General features: G+C 44.4%; 1 protein-coding gene across 1 annotated transcript in view; it reads right to left on the bottom strand.

The window, feature by feature from the left end:
- PAPSS1 (3'-phosphoadenosine 5'-phosphosulfate synthase 1) overlaps positions 1 to 19,656 on the bottom strand; it is a 340,888-nt gene that overhangs the window by 267,234 nt on the left and 53,998 nt on the right. Inside the window, exon 2 of the mRNA XM_069241180.1 lies at positions 2,040 to 2,154. Within this exon, the coding sequence (XP_069097281.1) occupies positions 2,040 to 2,154 (115 nt within the window). The remainder of the gene's footprint in view (positions 1 to 2,039; positions 2,155 to 19,656) is intronic.

Raw genomic sequence — 19,656 nt, 5'->3', positions numbered from 1 at the left:
ACTTCCATTTTGTTGAATCGGTCTTATCTACAATATTTTTCAAAAAATTCTAATTAGGCCTAAACTCCTCACTGATTCGCAAGACACAAATCAAACAAAAAACACTACCAACTTGGGCTAGAAACGCACACGAAAGTGGACCAGTGTATAGACAGACCCTATCACCAAATTGATTTAAGATTATTTCCACATTACATCTGTGGCTATTTCATTCATTCTCTCCCGTTTTTCCATACCTGAATAGGTAATAATAATTACCATGTCCTTCCGAAAAGGAAGTTAGTCTATCGCTTCCCAAGTCCAGTTATATATATTGTCCAATAATGCTCTATAGGTTTCCTCAGAGGCTCATGAATCGCTTGAGTACCTCAAGAGATACGATGGAGTGGAAAGTCTTAAAGGAATGAATTTATCATGAGGGTCTAATAGAGGTAGGGCCTAATTTGTTGTTTCACAATTAGTTAATCAATCTATAGACTGAGCTACCTTAATTTCCCATTTCAGCTCACTCCAATCAAATCCCCTTTACGGGCGCTGGTATTGCGTGGTCCGGTTCACTACTGTGGGTGCCGTGAAAAATATACACAGGATCTACTTCTGCACTGGGAAGGCACTACAGAATAATCACTATGATGGTTTTCCACGTCTTGGTCAAATGAAACGAATGGCATAACTCCTTAATATATGTGTTATCTGCGCAAGAGAACAAAAATTCAGCTGTTGTCACTAATTATTTGTGCAATAGTTATGTTAAAAGTATTTATAGAGCATACGTACACCATAAGGTTTCATGGAGCTATATAGCCAGAGGGAACCTGACAACAAGAGGATGCTGTAAAAAAAAAAAAAAAACGAATTGTATGCTTGTCAGAAAAGCCAGGTCTTAAGTGTCTGCATGAACTTTAAATAGTTTTGGGGCCATCATATGTTAAGAGGAATAAGGTTCCAGGTTTGGAGAGCTAGGACAGAGAAGCTGGAACTGCCCATTCTTTTTAAACATGGGAACTGACAGAAAATTGAGAGGATGATCGTAGTGTCCTGTTTGGGATGTATTTCATAAGTCTGGAGTTTATAAAGACTGGGCTGATCCCAGCAAGGGCTCTAAAAATAATACACCCCATTTTAAAAACAATCCTTTGCTCCATAGAGAGCCAATAGATATCTCTCAGAAGAGGGAGTAACATGACAATTTTTAGGATGTTTATATATCAGGAGAGCTGCGTGATTCTGGACAACTTGGAGTTTAGAGACACGAGTCTAGGGGAGGCTAATATAGAGAGCGTTGGCGTAATCAAGTCCAGATATGACTAAGGCTATGGTAACCCAGGTCAAGGTCATACTCATGGTGAACAACAAGTAAAGAAAGTTTTGGTTTTAGATTGGTTAAAATAAAATTACTAGGATGTTGTAATTTAAGAGTCTACCTTTTAGAGAAAAGGTAAAGGACATGCTTACTAACCCATGTTCAGAATTTAGAATGAGGCTGGTGTGCTCTTAGTTCATAAGGATAATGGTTTGTCTCCCTGGCCACCTCAACTCCTCCCAAAGCACAAAGCTGCTTGTGTCTAACAGGGCATGCACAGGACAACAATGTTCACTGGAAAGGGAAAAGAGTAATAAATGTGCTACTTGATGAATGCGTCCTAACAAGAATCAATATCAAGCTACACATTAACTGGTAGACAATGCAGAGGCTGAAGACCAATATGTGCTACCACAGAAGTTCTTAGCGTGCAATTGAACGGACAGTTCTTGGCTGTTATTCTTGCCATTGTGCTCTCAATGTCCCATTTGTTTTCTTTTCTTTATATTTACAACTCGGACTTGTGGTTTGACAAGAAGAGAAATAGCGAAATAGGTTGGTCAGAGGAAAGTGTACTAAACCTCATGGCTAGACCCAGTTTGTGATTTACAGAAAAGGATCACGATGCCCTGGAAAAGGAAACGCGCCCACAAATACTAACAATTAGGTAGAAAAAGGCCTACATTATTATTTTATGCCATCTGCCAGACTATAAAATAGATGTAAGAAGAACTACCTGTCAGCCAGACAGTGCAGCCACGAAAGCCACTCCTCGCTCCAACCACTTGGCCTCTCTTGTTTCTGCTGACATGGTGAGCTTGATAGGTGACATTGGTCGCCCTTTGCATCCCCTGTGCAAGAGATTGTTAAACATGTTAATCAGGATTCTATAAGCACCAATGAACTTAATATTCACGTTTAGAAAGTATTGTTCCTGTAAGACAGATCAGATATTGATTATGCATTAAAAACATGATTTTTAAAATATCTGAAAATGGAGGAGCTTCATATTCTTGTGCTGCACTAGCTCAAAAGCAAAGGGAGAACAGTGGACTGCTCCATGAAATGAAAGCTAAATTGTTCTGTACCACTTCAGAGTATGAAATCAGCCTTTGGTAGTCACTGAGACCATTCATTGAGGTCTGCGTGACATCCACGTAGCACGCGTTGGCAAAGCAAATAGGTCTTGCTATTCAAGTAAAAGAGCTTCTGCATTAACTGCAGATTTTGGGTGTGATTGTGTGAATGAGGCTGTGTGCGACTGTGAATGAATCAACGGCTGGATGGATGAATGAGTGCATGAATTGATGAATGTGCAAATACATCGAGGAAGGCAGGATTTACCAATTTTACCGACTGGGTCCTCAGATTTCAGAAGCAATAATGGTATGAAAATCCAAATAATTGTCACTGCTACACCAGAGTAAGCTTTACACTACACTTGGGGAACACTGTGCCAAGAATATGCACAACACCTAAAAAATGAACACTGTTACAACAGTGAAAACATTACACCACAAGTGGGCACCACAGTGCCAAGAGCCAACAATATGGCAAGAACTAGTACCTTGTGGTGGTCATCCCTCAACTTCTGCCTGCCTCCCTCCACTTTTCTGACACTGTTTTTGCTGGATTTAGGGCTCTGCGCACTTCACCACTGCTAACCAGTGCTAAAATGAATATGCTCTCTCCCTTAAACATGGTAACATTGGTTCATACCTAATTAGCAAATTGAATTTACTTGTAAGTCCCTAGTGAAGTGCACTACGTGTGCCCAGGGCCTGCAAATTAAATGCTACTAGTGGTCCTGCAGCACGGAGTGTGCTACCCACATAAGTAGCCCCTTAACCATGTCTCAGGCCTGCAATTGCAAGGCCTGTGTGTGAAGTTTCACTACCAATTCGACTTGGCATTTAACAGTACTTGCCAAGCCTTAAACTGACCTTTTTCTACATAGAAGTCACCCCTAAGGTAGGCCCTAGGTAAGCCATCGGGAAGGGTACTATGTAGGTAAAAGGCAGGACATGTATCTGTGTAGTTTACATGCCCTGGTAGTGTAAAACTCCTAAATTCGTTTTTACACTTCTGTGCGGCCTGCTCCCTTCATAGGCTAACATTGGGGCTGCTCTCATACATTGTTTGAGTGGTAGCTGCTGATCTGAAAGGAGTAGGAAGGTCATATTTAGTATGGCCAGCACGGTAATACAAAATCCTGGTTATTGGTGAGGTTGGATTTTATACTACTATTTTAGAAATGTCACTTTTAGAAAGTGAGCATTTTTCTGCACTTAAAAACCATCTGTGCCTTACAGCCTGTCTCCAATCAACGTCTGGGCAGGTTGACAGCTTCCTTGTGCATTTCACCCGGCCAACCACAAACACAGGACACTCAGTCACACCTGCACTCATCTGCATACTGAATGGGTCTTGATGGGCTGGAAGGGTGGAGGGCCTGACAATTACATTTTTAAACGGACAATGGCCTGCACTCACACAATGGATTGCCAAACCCTCCCTACATGGACCCTGGCAGAAAGGCCTGTGCTGAAAGGGGAACTTCAACAGTTCAAAACCACTCTTTGAAGTCTCCCCCACTTCAAATGTATTTTTGGGTATATAAACTGGGTCTCTGACCACACCAAATCAGGCACTTCTGGCCCCGAACCTGCAACCTATCTAGAGGAACTACCTGGCTGCCCGAAGGACCCATCTGGACTGCTTTGCTCAGAAGGGCTGCTGCCCTGTTGTAGTCCTGATGCCGTCTGAGACTGCTGAGAAGTGTACTCCAAGGGCTGGGATTGTGTCACAGTGTCAGTACGGATGAATGCTGAAAGCAGGCTGCAATATTATTTATGCTTACTTCTGGCAACCAATGAATATTCCCAGCCTATGACGTGGTCATACACACAGCACCACCACTTACAACAATAGGTTGTTGCCAATGTACCTCCCAAACACATTGTTGTAAAAGTCCTGTTGCTCAAAGCATCTTTACTGCAGGACCAGTACTCACTCATTTGCTCAAAATCAACCCTGAGTCCATCTGTCACATATTACATATGACCAACACATATATATATATATATATATATATATATATATATATATTCAGTAGAAAAAAAACAGAGGCTACAAGGACTTTATAGTTTGGCTCACATTTTAAGTGTACAAAACCATAGAAATTGACCAGTTACAGTTAGAGTTACCTCAAGTAAATATAACTCCTGCCTGCCCTAAGGTAACTATAAACATACGCCCCACCATGGACATTTATTTAGTTGAAAATCTGACTGCAAACATTACATTGATATTATCAATGATGTTATCAAAGATGTAATGAGTGCTGTAATTTGTGGGGTAGTAAGCAGTGCACGGCGAGGGTGCGAGTTATAGTTACCCTAGGGCACGAGTAAGTTACTGGAGGTAACTATAACTGGTGAATTTGTATGGTTTTGTACGTTTAAAATTTGAGCCTAACTATAATGTCCCTGTAACCTTTGATTTTTAAGTGAATTTCTATGTTTAAAAAAAATCTATTTCCTAACTATAACGTCCCCATAACCTGATTTTTTTCTGTGAATTTCTATGTTTTTTTTTAGCGTACAGGAATTTTCATTACTATATGTTAATTTAGTCACTGCTGCGCATGGCCTTTGGCTGTGTGTGTTGGCAGTTAGCCACAGGGCCTGGCTCACGACCAGGTCCTGAGGCCCACCCCCCCTAAAGGCACCCATCAATGCACTGTGCACGGCCTTCACCCATGTGCAGCCGAGCTTGCCCGCAAGACCTGGCTTGCAGCCAAACCCTGCGGCCAGCCCCCCCTTAAACACACCTTTCTGCCAAATTTGATGTAATTCTGTCTAGTGGTTTTGGTGTTATCGCTGTTCAGTTTTTCCCATGGAAAAATGAATGGGGGGAAGAAAAAAAATTTAGGACCTACAAACACCCCCCCACGCCGCCCTCTCTCCAGCAACCCTGGACGGATCACCTAGGACCTTTCCAGGCAGCAGCTGACGTGAGTGGCAAATTATTTTGGAAGGTTATGTGAAGATTTTTCAAGCAGCACCATATATATAGGCAACTAAACAAACACTTTACATAGAAACTAGGTCCTAACTATAGCTAGTGGCGACCGCCACTAGGATATATATATATATATATATATATATATATATATATATATATATATACACACACACACACACACACACACACACACACACACACATATATATATACACACCCCCACAAAAGCTAGGAAGGGTGAAGCACCGCTATACTGTTATCTTCGAAGGAGGAAATTGGGTCAAAATCCAGAACTGCCCCTCTTTTCTTGTTCCACCGATTATCGACTGTAGTTGCAGAGACTGACTCCTTTGCCTATACTTTTAACAAGGAAAACACCATACACCATGACTGACAGGATGGCTTAACTGTGGAGTGGTCCAAAATGCAATAGCCGAGGAGGGCTGGCCTTTCGCTGCTCTGTAGTTTATCATGTACTCATTTCAAAAGAAATGACAAAACAACAATGCTTTGTCTGCTATACCTAAAAATACACCCGAGAAGCAAATAAATAACATAGCCAATTAAAGGACCGTATACACACTCCTAATAAGTATTCGTGATTTAATCTCTAGCTTGAGGGGTACTCAAGGCCATACGTTTAACAACTTTCATTTTAAAACCTTTATGTCACAGTTTACATGTTTGCAGAACTGCATTCCATAAGTTTCCGAACTGCAAAAAGAAAAGTGGTATCAAAGGAGTCAGATAATTACATTTGAGGTAAAGCGCGATTATTTCTTCTATTTCACATAGGTGGAAATCAAATTCTTTTATTATTGAGTAAGTAAGTAAAAAATTTACTCTTGCCAAAGGTTTTGGAGATAAATGAATAAGGGCCCGGTCATGCTCTGCGGAACAGCAAGTGCTGTCCAGCTGACGGAAGACAGATTAGCTGCTGTACAGTAGGTCGTTTACTGGTTTCACTGGTGGGAATTTTACACAGAACACATTTCAGAGCCAGGAACTGGCCATAATAACCTGTGAAATATCAATTCCTTGCTGGAGGGAAGTAAGATATCAATTTCAAAGTGATTCAGAGGGCATCAATTCCCTCGTGTATCAATGTAATAACTTATAGCACAAGGCACTTTCTACCATGAAATATAAATACAGGCGGATGAAAAAGTCTGAGACCCAGTATAATGATGATCAAAATGTTTGCCTTTCACAGGTAGGCTGTAACATAAAAAAAAAAAGCATAAAAGCCTCCCTTTTCTTGTAGAGTAGAAAAACGAAAATAAGTGAATTTGTCAACATCTTAAATACTTCTGTGTAGAAAATTAACTCAGTTCTGTTTGGTCTATGTTGAATGCAATGTAAACAGGGTTGCCAGATCACATCCTACCTGCGAAACATCATCATAGTCCTAGACTTTTATTTAGTAAATCAGTCTATTCTGGGAGATCTAGCCCCACTGTGTACCCGTTAAACCAATAGGACTAACACCTGATAGGACTGGTCATTTATGATTAGGCTAAGAATTGAGGTGTTAACTTTGCTTTGTATATAACGTGATCTGGCTATCAATGTACATTGTACGTTTTAATGGTAGAGAGTGGACTATTCAACTGCAGTGCTGCATGCGTAAAGTAATACCAAGGCTGCCCATGACAGCAAGCAGACTGCAGTGTAATGCTGCCGGCAGGTGATCCTACCAAGGAAAGTAATGATTAGACAGAGGCGAAGGGCCTGATTTAGATATTGGCGGACAGGTTGCACAGTCACAGCGGTGACGGACTGCCCGTCTGCCAAAATCTAAATCCCATTATTTGCTACGGGATTTAGATTTCGTCAGACTGGATACCAGTCACTGTTGTGAAAGAGTAACCCATCCGCCAATATCTAAACCACGCCCTAAATTATTACATCACCAACCCGATGCCCTCGTCATCACCATCCAGATGCCCTTGTACACCTAAAGGAGTCAGTTATGTTGAAAGTCTCTGAAAATCTAGCAAAAGTTGTGCCAATCTACCCTTTACGTTTCATCACCAACCCACCTTCCACCAGTGAACTCAACATAGGAATGTACTAGAGAAACTGCTATTTTTTGGTAGTGTTCATTCTCAGAAGCTAGATCTGCAGAGACACACAAAATCAGATGTCATTTAAATGCAATGGTAAATACCTGACAATTTTAAAAGGTAAGTAATAATATGTGAATTTAGAGCCTATAGCCCTATTGTCCCCAGTTTACTCTTGTACATGTACTTATCATGTACCCCATAAACTTGAATCTGTCCATCCTTGACCAGATCTGGAACAGACTTCTTGATCTTGCATGAATCACTCCTCTTTGTTTATATCTTATGACAAACAATACCCCTAATGAACGCCGTCATTGTAAAGAAACTCTACTGCTCCTTTTATTTATTTTTAGATATTTATGACTACTGTCTGCAAAAATATATAAATATATATATATATATATATATATATATATATATATATATATATACTGTTTTGACCTGATAAAGAATGTCATTTAATCCCAAAACTTGTTCTGGCATGGCTTTTTTGGGAAACAATATAGTTGATTCAAGTTTCGAAAATTTCGAAAATAAATTATCGTCAAGATAAGATACATTTTCGCTTCAGACAACTTTGCTTTGGATTTCGTTTTTTATTACATGTTAGGTAATGGTTTGGGAAATTACTGTTACTCTCCGTAGGTTTTAGCATTTGCCGGTTAGTGTCTCGCCCTATTTGTTGGTTCCAGCATGCAACGGGTTTGTGAAAGAGCATGAAGAGATGCGTTTTCCGTTTTTCTTCAGCAGCAGGAACGTTGGATAAGTTCTGATGTCCACACCAATACCGTTCCAGACCCTACGTGTAGAGTGAGATTGCCAGTCTTCTGGTTCTCTCACACATTTTGATCACCAGTCTGGGGGTGGCCTGGTTTGTGGTACTGCACTGTTCCGTTGCCAGGTAAATTGACGGTTTGTTTCTAATTGTCTTGCCAGAGGTGCAGCTGATTTTCCAGATGGTTCGGCCCTAGACAGGGAAGTCATAGTTCCTCATGAGATCATGTGGCCAAACGTCTTCTGACTCTTGCAGAGACTGCTGCTGTGTGCTGGATTCCATTCAGGGGTGCCAATGTGGTTTCTGAGAGGCGTTATGCTATGCGCTGCCTCCATTCAGATGGGAGAAAGCAATGGCTTGCACATTATTTCTGAAATGCAGATTATGCGGCAAATGGGTGTATTTTACCCGTAGTAAAGTCGGACTGCAGTATATTATAGTTCAAATATATTATGTAGAAGTATCACCAGGAAGTCCTTTAGGACCTGGGACAAGTTTAGAAGAATCAACAATATATTGCATCTTTTTTTGGAGTGTTATGTTTAAATTATTGCAGCACTAATATATGTGATATGAGCATGAATGGTGAAAGAAAAAAAAAAAAAAAATCAAGACAGGGAAAAATAATCCTATGCACTCTGTCTGCATCATATTTAAGTGTTTAAGGTTTATATCCTCTGCTGCATAAAAAAGCCCTAACACAGTCTATTAAAAGGGGAGGTTACACTATCTCGCAACATTGTTATCTCCTTTAAGGGCTGATTACAGTAATGAACAGCTGAAGGTGACTGTCAAAACCCCTTTCGAAGGGCCACAGGCATTCAGGGATTACTGGGCCCAGCAGTGGTAGTTGAGGCCTTTTACTCCTGATGTTCCGGGGCCCGACCTGTTATGGATCCTGCTAAAATGGGCCAAGTACCCCTACTGCACGAGACTCACTGTGGTTGACCAATCAAGGCCCCCTCAGCAGGGATGTATATAGAGGTCAGTGAACACAACTCATAACTCAAACTGCAAACAGTATGAACAATAAATCAGTGTCCAGATAAATACTTGCCTTTATAAGAAAAAGTAGTATTTATGAGGAGCCAAGAAGGCCGCCTGAGCGGATGTGCCGCACCGCAGCTCTGACTCACTACCTGCTTAGGACCCCTTCTGCCCCAAACATGCCGTAATAACGACCATGGAGTGAGGGGTGCGCCACCTGCACATGCAGAATTGGAAGGATATGATCTGGTCTCGGGGCAGCTGAGGAAGGATGCAGGATTGAACCGCGATCGGAAAGCCCCAGTGGGAGGTGGCAGGCCCAGCAGAACGAGCACAAGAAGGGTGAGACGGGTCAGCGATCACCAAGGGCACAAGACGCTGTGGCGCTGCAGCATCAAAGGAACCGGAGTCAAGGCAGCAGCACACCCACAGCATAACAGACATCGATTCGGCCTGGTGCGAGCAGGGAGTCAACGGTATAACAGCCAGCTGAAGGGCTAGAGTGGAGGCCGGGATGACCAAAACCATGTAATACAGACTTGGGAGCTCTTCTAGTGTGCACGTTTAAATGGTAGCGCTGTGAATGATGCAGCCCCGGCCCGAGGTGCATATGAACAATGCACTAAGGTGGCTGAAAAGATTCTACATACAGACCAGGCAGGATTTTGGGTGGGGGCAAAACACGACTACTAATAGTCAGAAAGCACTCCTCATCACTGAGCAAGCTGCAATAGGAGGAGAGACGTGCTCTGGCTAGCTTGGACGCCCATAAGGCGTTTGATACACCTGACTGGCTGTTCATGGATAGGACACTATGTAGATATGGACTGGGGAGGACTACCTATGATGGATGAATCTGCTGTACACCGATAGCACAGCCAGAGTGAAAGTGGGTCATATAGTGTCAGATGCCTGACTGATAGAGAAGGGGGACATACAGGGATGTCCATGATCTCGCCTGATATCTGCTATGGTTATAGAACCTTTAGAACAGATTATATGTCAAAGACACAAGAAGGTTGGTATCTTGATGGGGGGTGGGTGACAAGAAGCAAATTATATCACTATATGCAGATGACATTTTATTGACCCTGAGGAACCCAGAGACTAGTTAGACAATGCTTAAAGAGACTATAGGAGAACCGGGGGCTTACTCAGGCTTCACCCTGAATGAAGACAAATCGGTGCTCTATACAATATCAAAGGAACAGGGAGGGATAGAAGACACACACACCATCAAGGTACAGACAATACAGGTTACATACCTAGGGATATACCTGAGCTCAGACATGTCTGAAACCTATGAATCGAATATGGGTGAGCTGCTGGTAACCCTAGAGCGGAACGTACATAGATGACTGCTCTTCCGCATGTCCTTATTGGGGCGTATAGCCATCAGTGAAATTATAATGCTGTCTAGGGTTCTATACATGTTACAGCATACACCATATGCCAGTGTGTATCCCTCAAGCTTGCCTCAGCAGACTGGACAAATTACTTTACTGGGGGACTGGACGTGCGAGGATAAGCTTAGATGTCTTGAAATTGCCTTGGGAATGAGAAAGGATGCAGGTTCCAGATTTTCGAGCCCACTGCTGGGCTTTCTACATGCAATATGTAGAGCTTTGGTTCTGGGAGGATGACAATGATCCAATGAAGACATAAATAAACATCTGACCTTCCCACAGGAGATGTTGGCACTGTCCCTGGTCCAAAGAAAAAAAAGAAAAAAAAAAAAAGGGTCATACTACCACTACAAGTTAGGACTTTCCAGGAGATCAGGGAACGGGTATCTAGAAGGAAAAAAAGACCTATATATTTATATGCAGAATCTGATACCATGGTGCATGGGTGTCAGCCAACAGATACTGTCATTCCTGAGAGCCAGAGAAGGAGAGAGTATGCCATTCAATATAAGTGAGCTATAGGAGGACTGCTAATTGATCAGTGGCAAACATTACACAGTTTTATGGGTTGCTTCTAACACAGTTGCCCTAATGGAGAGGTTGAGGACCCAATGGGAGGGTGATCTAGGGACAGAGCTATGGCAGCGCAAGTAGCTGACAGTGCTGGGTAACTACAGGAAAGTATTACGAAATGCTCGCCTGAGACTAATACACTACAAATGCGTACACAGGGACTATGTTACATCGTGATGACTGCACAGGCTCGACCCTACCAAACCGCAGCAGTGCCCTAATTGCAAGAGAGCACAGGGAACATACTTACGTATGTGGTGGACATGCCCAGAGGTGGGTGCCTTTTGGAAGGAAGTGGTCAATAAACTGTGGGACCTCATAGAAGTGATGATTTATCCGACAGTTCAGCTTTGTTCGATGGGGCTGGTACCACGATGCAGGCATACCAAATGCATGGGGTTGGCAGTGGCCAAGAAATGTGTTGCTCTGAAGTAGATGACTACAAACAAGATACACACGAAAAAGCTCTGGATGTGGGAGTTTGCCAAATGGACCTGGGCAGAGTGTGGGGTTTGCCACAAACTAATACACAGCAGTATGAACCAGGGAGGCCTAGCTGAATGGGATATGATGGAGATGCACTTACCGGGAACACTGGAGAAAACTTCAGAGACAGATACACAAGACTTGACGGTTGAGTGGGAAATGGAAATGAAGGGATTCACAATGCTTATGTACTGAACTGAAATGTTGAATGTGTTGACCAAAGTGCCACTTTGCAAACCATCGCGTTTTACCAGAAAGTAACTGCTACAACTTGAGGGAGAGACAAGAATCTAATTGTAGTTGTGTATTTACCGTTTTACCGTTCTTTGAAATCAATAAAAGAAATATGAAAAAAAAAAAGTAGTATTTTATTTCTAAATCTACACATGCAAAGAGATGCAAAAACAATCCCCCTTGAGGTTGTTGTCTCAAGTAGGTATCCAGCTAATTCCTGTCCCACCTTCCTTTGTGAAACGTGTTCAGGGTTGTTCCCCCTTTACTGGTGGCTGCACCAGGAAATGCTGTTTGTCGGTACTCCAGTGTTTCCTTTCGACTTTTCAGGATTAAAGTAAAAAATGTCTATGGTGCCGCAGAACTTTCAGCAGAGAATCACATGTGGCCTTAAAGGCCCTATTTCAAGCCTTACCCACTGCTGCAGCACAGAAGCATTCGGCATTACAGTGGGTGCCGCCAGTGCGACCACTTGCGAGATCAGATCCTGCTCAGAGAAGTCAGCCTGCTTGCAGTACAAGCAGCAGCATCAGGCGGATACAGGTTCACTCTCCAAAGTGGCGCAGCTCCTTTCCCTATCAATCAGAGCAGCTTCCAGCGATGTGTTAAGTCAAGTTCTCTCTAGCATGGGGTGGGGGATGGGTGGGCGGGGGGGGGGGGGTCATTCTTTGGTTCCCAACTAGAGTCCCATGAGGGGTTGTCGCCCTCTTCGGCATCCTCTTGGTCTACGGAGGGGTCACACAGGGCGGATCCTCTGATAAGGCTAGACCCCGCCAGTCAAAGCCTCACTCTCGTCCCGCGTGATGGCCCCGAGGTCTGGTGACTTGGTCCCAGCAGCTCCTCCTGGCACACTAGGTTCTTGCTGTACCTTCTAGATGCAACGTAGACTATCACCCACACCATGCCAGGCCTGCCTGACATACTGGGTCACCACTCTGGCGTTCACGATGTCCCAGCATGCTGGTCACACAAGTTCTTCATGTGGACCCGTCTGGTATACGGGGTCATTGCAACAAGGCCATGTGGCTCGGCGCACTCTGCTTGATACTTAGCACAGTCTACCACAGCCCTCTCCCAGTACACAGGGACAGTATCTGTGGATAGCTGAAAACAGTCTCGCCACGGGCCATGGCCCAATCGTTGAACAGCTGAATCCTCACCCTGAACAGGGAGTCCTCACTGTAGGGCTCCCCACTAGACCTCACTCCTTCCAATGCTCACTTCTCCCTAACAGGGCACACTGGTCTTGGCAGGCAGGTGCTGGCACACCAGGCTCCAGGGCAAGTTGTCTTTATTTCATTGGGTGATGCCCCCTCACCCAGCAGTGAGACTAACAGGCCTTGGTCCCCAGTTCTGGTCAGAGTCTTGCAGGGCTTCCCCTTCTCTCACAGCCCATTTGACTGTTTGGCATATGACATTTTTTTGAGGGGATGGGGTGGTCATCCTTCCCTTTTTATAGTGCTTTTCCAGACACCAAATGTGATCTAGGTTCTGGGTTTTTGAAGTTTTATTTTGGGGTTCTGCCTCTTTTGAAGTGGACACTTATCCTTTTATGAAGGAAGATGAAAAGGAGGTCTCTTCTCTGCACGACTCGGAAACTGATTGTCCACAACACAATTCATGGGAGTGAACAAGTACACATATACTCAGCACATCCTTTATCCACACATGCACTGTATAGCACTACATCTCATGTATTCCTCTCAGGCATACATACGTCCAGCACATGTACTAACCGCACATGCACTGTACAGTACTGCTTCATCCCAGTACTGTAGCCTTACCAGGCATACATACAACTAACACACAGTCACCAATCCTGCACTACGCAACACTCCACAACTACCTGATGTAGGCCAAGGTCGAGTTAAGCACAAAGCAGAGGAACTTTTAAAAAGGTGAGTTAGCCTGTCGGGAAAAAGGTCCTGCTCACTACTATTGATCACTACACGGTATGCTTGTGCTGCTTAACTCCTGGTGAAGGCGGTAGCCTTCCACTACTATGAGGTTAGCACTTTGGGCAACCCACCCAGTCAAACAAAACTGCAATCAGCGAGTCAGGCCTATGTCATGGTGCACAGCATGATCCACGTTCGATCATGCCAAAAAAAAAAAAAAAAAAGAAATCTGCATTAGGTATTTAGACAACAGTACAGTTGGACACTCAGAACAGGGATACACGTCATCCCCATGCAGAGAACTTGTCTGTCCAAACAGTGACTAGTTAACTTTAGTGACGTGTCTGGTGCAGTAGAGCACAGCACACCATGTACAGCGATGCTAATAATTTTGAGCCACATGAGCTGGAAACTGATCTTTTTGTTCAAATTTGAAATGTATTCAGGAGATTCTAGACTATGTGGTGTGTGAGTCGCATTCATATTTACATGGACGATTTGATAGGCACACAATTATGTTTTTAGAATGGCCATGCCAATAAAACCCTTTTTGCCCAACTCCTCGACACAGGATTCTGAATACTACCTCTAATGCGGACAAGTACAGTAAAGACTATTGAGTTAAGCTTCTGCATAGCATAAACTGTACAAATATTTGCGAAGGATTAGGAAACTGTAAAAGAAAGTGTGAAAATACAGTCATGTCAGTGCGTGCTCTGCGTTTGTCTGCTCAGTATACTTGTCTCTGTATGGAAGTAGTTACCTCGGTTTCCTACCCTTCTCAGGCGCAGTATCTAGGATGTTCATTTCCAATATTCCATGATTACCTAGGACACGTTTTCCAATCATTTTTCACAATATGAGTATATTTCTAAATTGTATTTTAGCTGCAAAACCAGTCATGTCCAACGAAATGAAATTAATAATAAAACTTTAAATCAGAGAGCTATCTCACTGCCTTTGTGAATTTTTTGGGTTTTTTTTATGTTTAAGTGAAGACATTTCACAAAAATTATTTTATTTTTTATTTAAACATTCAATGTGTGGGGAAAATGGATAATGCGGATAACCCTTCTAGCACACATCTTTAGTGATGTGAAGGTCACGGGGAGTTCGAAGCCCAGCAAGGCAGGGGACTTTTGAGAACAAGGAATAATAGATCATTAAAGTCTGTACCAGTGACATCTGTAACTTGTAGTGTCTAGAAGTGCGGTTTAAGGCGTTTTTATTTTCTGGGACAATAACACCCGCACTTGTCACACTACAGAGCTGGCATTACTGAGAATCTACATATCATGTTACGCGTTGTACCGACATGCATGCATGAAACAGACTTTGGCACATTTTATATAGTGGATAACAGTTGGCCGCTTTATTAATGAGGACAAGCGTGTGACTGCCCAATGCTATGAGATATTTGGGCCTGAGGCCATATCACTGACAAACTTTGTACTTATGATAGTAAGATATTCATATTGTTCATTTGATACATTTCAGTTTTGATTTTCAAAGATTACAGTGAGTGACTGGTGGGCCTTCAAGTCCTGGCCTCCATTTGTCCTGCCTCCTTTTGCCCTTCGATTTTTAGGCAGTCCCACCTTTGATTTTGGAGGGGCTCACTTCAATAGAGTTTGTTTTAGCATGTTTGTGTTGTTTCAGGGGGTAGCTTCCAGTTCTTTGCATTAGGCCCAACTCGCTACCTGGCGTATCCTATGCCCTGCCATTCGAAGTGGCGGGTCTGGGCTGCGAGTGCCGTGTTTTGCTTACTCCCCTTACTTGGCCACCTTACACCCTGCCATAAGGCATCCCCAGGTGTGTGGTTTTTGCTCGCACACCCCCTTACTAGGTGTGTCTCCCAATTAATTCTTAGGTAAAACCTTGTTACCTTCCGCCACTCAGCCAGAGAGGCTCACGTCTCCTAGCTGCTCCCCTTTTGGTGTTTTTTTTTTGTAATTTTTTTTTTTTTTTTTTAACTCTCATTGGTAGCTCATTGCTGCTACCAGGTTGGACCAGAAGATGTTCATCCCTTCTGACGACAAATGGACGCCGTCTGGCGCGTAAAGCTCAGGTCGCCTGGGGTGGGTCAACCCATGGCAGAGGCTTTCCAAACCATTAAATTTACAGTACTTGGCGATAGCGATGTTCAGCTTCCTCCTGGAGTTATCTATTGCTCTGTCTGATGTTGCCTCATGCCATGTGATTCTGGGGATTATTTCTGACCATATGATGGTAGTTTTACCAAGCAGCGTAGTAAAACTCCATAGCGCCTCCCTGATGTTGTTCAGGAGTACCTTTCTTCCTAGTGTTGTCAAATCGTTCCTGCCCAGGTGCACGATTATGGTATTCGGTTGTCTTTGGGTATTCTTCACTATGTTTTGTATTGTCGGCTGGAGCTGTGACCATTTCATACCCGGACTCCCCACCATCTGATCCCCACCGCTGGTTTTCCTCTTGTGCCGGGTTTCTTGTTTTGTTTCCACCATGTTTGTAGCCTGGATATGAGTGAGTGGCCTATAATCCATACAAGCTTGGTGGTTGCACCTGCCACTGTAATGTCAAGATACCATCATAGAAGATGTGGGCGAATGTATCCTTTATAAGCTTTGGAACGCCATCTGCCAACCGCTTTGACTGCGTCCGCATCTAACCCCAAACTGGCAGCTGTGGTGGCTGCCCCAATGCGAAAAGAATCAGCACTAAATTCTGATGGGAGCAAACCTCCCTTCCCTATTGCTTTCCGCATGACTGCAGTAAATTGGAATCTGCTCTGGTGGTGCCCATTGGCATGTCTGAAGAGGGGGCCTGGTCCCGTAGGGCGTACCTCTACATAATCCCTTATGCTGCACACAGGGCAATACTTTGCCTGCTCTATGCATTTTAGCACAATGTCGGTGCCCTTGCCCAGTTGGTCCGTCTTGGATCATCTTAGTGTGAGGCGCACCCAGTCAGAATCTAGAAGGCAGTCCTATATTTGCAGACAACTGCTGCCCCCTGTGTTCCTGGCTGCTGCAACTATCTCGCTCACTCTGAATGCCCCAAAGAAGGCTGTGACGAACGCTGCTCGGAAAACTAATAGCTCGTACCAGTTGTCCGCAATAGTTTGAAGCGAATCTATTAACCAAGTCAGTTTGTTAAAATCTATGGGGTGTCTTGTGTCGTTTTTGGGCCCTTCGATGCGTTTCCAGCCTTTCATTGCCGTCTTGATGTAGTGAGAGGCAGTAGGGTCTGTGCCCGTTTGTAGTTCTGAATAGTGGACCACTGCCGCCAAGTGTGCTTGGGACCAGGACTTTGATTTTCCCTGCTTGAACGCCCACAAGATGAAATGTTCTGCTGCTGCTCTGGTCGCAGCTGGGTTGTTTAATGACTCCAAACCCCCAATGTCCATGAGTACTTTGGCGTACTTAGTATATCTATGTTGTGTTTCAGTTGTAAATTCGTTCTGTACTAGTATGGACAGGTCTGCTCCGCCAGGTCCCATAGCTCTGGTGGAAAAGGTGTCATCTTGTTGCTTGCTTCCGGCGCGAGACTCTTGAAATCTTGCCATCTGGGAACGAGAAAGGGCGTCCGCCCGTGAGTTCTTTGTGCCCTGGACATGCCTGGCCCCGATGTCAAGGTTGCTTTTAAGCTGGATGAGTACCAGGCACCTTAGCAGCCTCAATGTGTTGGGGCATGAGGCGGACCCTCGGTTTATGGCCATGGCCTCCCCTAGGTTGTCAGACCACAGAGTTATTTTTAGGTTTTGTAACTGCGCTGTCCAGATCGTCAGGGCCACCACGATAAGGAATAGTTCCAAAAATTTGATATTTTTGGTGATCCCTGACTCATGCCACTTTGGCGGCCATTTGCCTGTGCACCATTCCCTACCTAAAATGGCAACAAAACCGCAGCCCCCTGTGTTTGTGTAGAGCGAGATCTCACTGGCGGACAACCAGCCGTCTCTCCAAAAGAGTCGGCCATTGAAATCTTTTAAAAAGGAGTACCACATGGCGAGGTCTCTTTTGACCCCTCCGCCTAGTCTCACATGGTGATGCTTTTCACGCAACCCTGCTGTCAGCCTGCTTATCCGCCTGGCGAAAACCCTGCCTGCTGGGATCACTCTTGTTGCAAAATTAAGTTTGCCCACCATGCTCTGCAATTCCCAGAGGGTTGCCTTCTGCTTACTTAACAGGTACTCGATGTCTGCCCTCAGGTCCGCCACTTTTTCAGCTGGTAATCTGGAGGTTCCGGCAACTGAGTCTAGTTCTATGCCTAGGAATGTTATTGAGGTGGTGGGGCCTACTGTCTTTTCATTTGCTAGGGGAACCCCCAACTCTTCTGTCAATGCCTGGAAAGCGTTTAACAGGCTGGTGCATGACCCATCATTGCCCCCCCCTATGAAGAGGAAATCGTCCAAATAGTGCATCTTCCCCCCACCGGGATGCTTCTTGTGTAGTGGCCGTTCCAAAAATGTGCTGAATTGTTCAAAGTATGCACATGGTATAGCGCACCCCATTGGCATGGCTTTGTCCATGAACACCTGCCCGTTGTGTTGGAAACCCAACAAATGATAACTGTCCGGGTGGACTGGCAGCAGGCGGAATGCTGACTCAATGTCTGCCTTTGCTAGCAGCGCCTTTTTGCCTGCGGTTTTAATCATGCCTATTGCGTTGTCCAGTGTGGTGTACCCCACCATACATGCCTCCTCTGGTATGCTATTGTTTACTGATGTGCCCTCAGGGAATGATAGGTGGTGTATTAGTCTGAATTGGCCAGGTTCCTTCTTGGGTACCACCCCCAGTGGGGAGATGATTAGGTCTACAGGCAGGGGTTCTGTGAGGGGGTCCTCAATGCGACCCAGCTTCAATTCCTTCTCGATCTTTTGCCAGACTACCTCTGGTTGTTCTAAGGCTGATTTTAAATTCTTGTGAGTCCCTCCAGTTACCCGCCCCTTTACTGGGATGATGAAGCCTTCCTCGAAACCTGTCCCTAGTGTGAATGCATCTTGTTTGTTCTGGTATTCGTTAGCTAGTTTTCTCAACATTTTTGTATTGATTGGGGACTTGGCCAATTTCACGTTCAATTGGTTGGTCATGGGGTACGTTGTGGGGGCGAATCTACTGTTTTTTCTTCTTGTCTTTTCTCTGTGACTTGTGCTTGTGTTTTCTACATGCTGACGCTGGGTGTTCGCCCCCACACGAGGAGCAAGAGTGTCTAAATTTACAATTCTGCCCCCAGGTGCACTCGTCTGTCTCGAACTTCCAGCATATGGCCTGCGGTTCCTTGTCACCCTGTGCTTTGCCGCTATGCCAGGGCTTGTGCCCATATGGTGTTTTGTATTTGTCCTACCTCCCTTTGTGATGTGTGGTCCGAAAGGACTGATCCCATTTTCCTGCCCATGAACTAACTTCTTTTGCTACCATCATTTTGTGTATGTAACTAGAGACATCCTCTTGGTTCCACTCCATCTCTGGGTGCCCCTGCAATTTTAATCTGAAGCTCTTGTCATACTCTAGCCATGCGTTCCCCGGGAATTGGCGGTGTGCTTCATGTATTTTGGACTCGTATAGCCAGAGGTCGGCAGCGCAGTGTGGAAATTTCTCCACTATGACACAGGCCATAATCCTAAACGCATCTCACCAGTTTTCAAAGTTCCTCTCCTTTCTTGCTCTCTTCCTCTCCCTTCATTCACTTTTACTGTCAGGGGGATGGCTGTCGCCAGGCCATCGGCTCTGGTTGTCATGGAGGGGGGACCCAGGGATAGTCGTGTGTAAGACTCGGGCGGATTACCTCTGTCTGTCGTATCTACTACCTTAGTGGTCGCGCTCCAGGCTGTTAAGGGGTCCCCTGGGGAAGGGCAATCTCTATTAACTGTTACTGTGCTTGTTTGTTTGTTTGCCGGTGTAATTCCCTCTGTAACTAGCCC

This window comes from Pleurodeles waltl, chromosome 1_2 (assembly GCF_031143425.1).
Source record: "Pleurodeles waltl isolate 20211129_DDA chromosome 1_2, aPleWal1.hap1.20221129, whole genome shotgun sequence".
NCBI classification, from domain to species: Eukaryota; Metazoa; Chordata; class Amphibia; order Caudata; family Salamandridae; genus Pleurodeles; species Pleurodeles waltl.
This window is presented reverse-complemented; position numbering and strand designations above follow the sequence as displayed.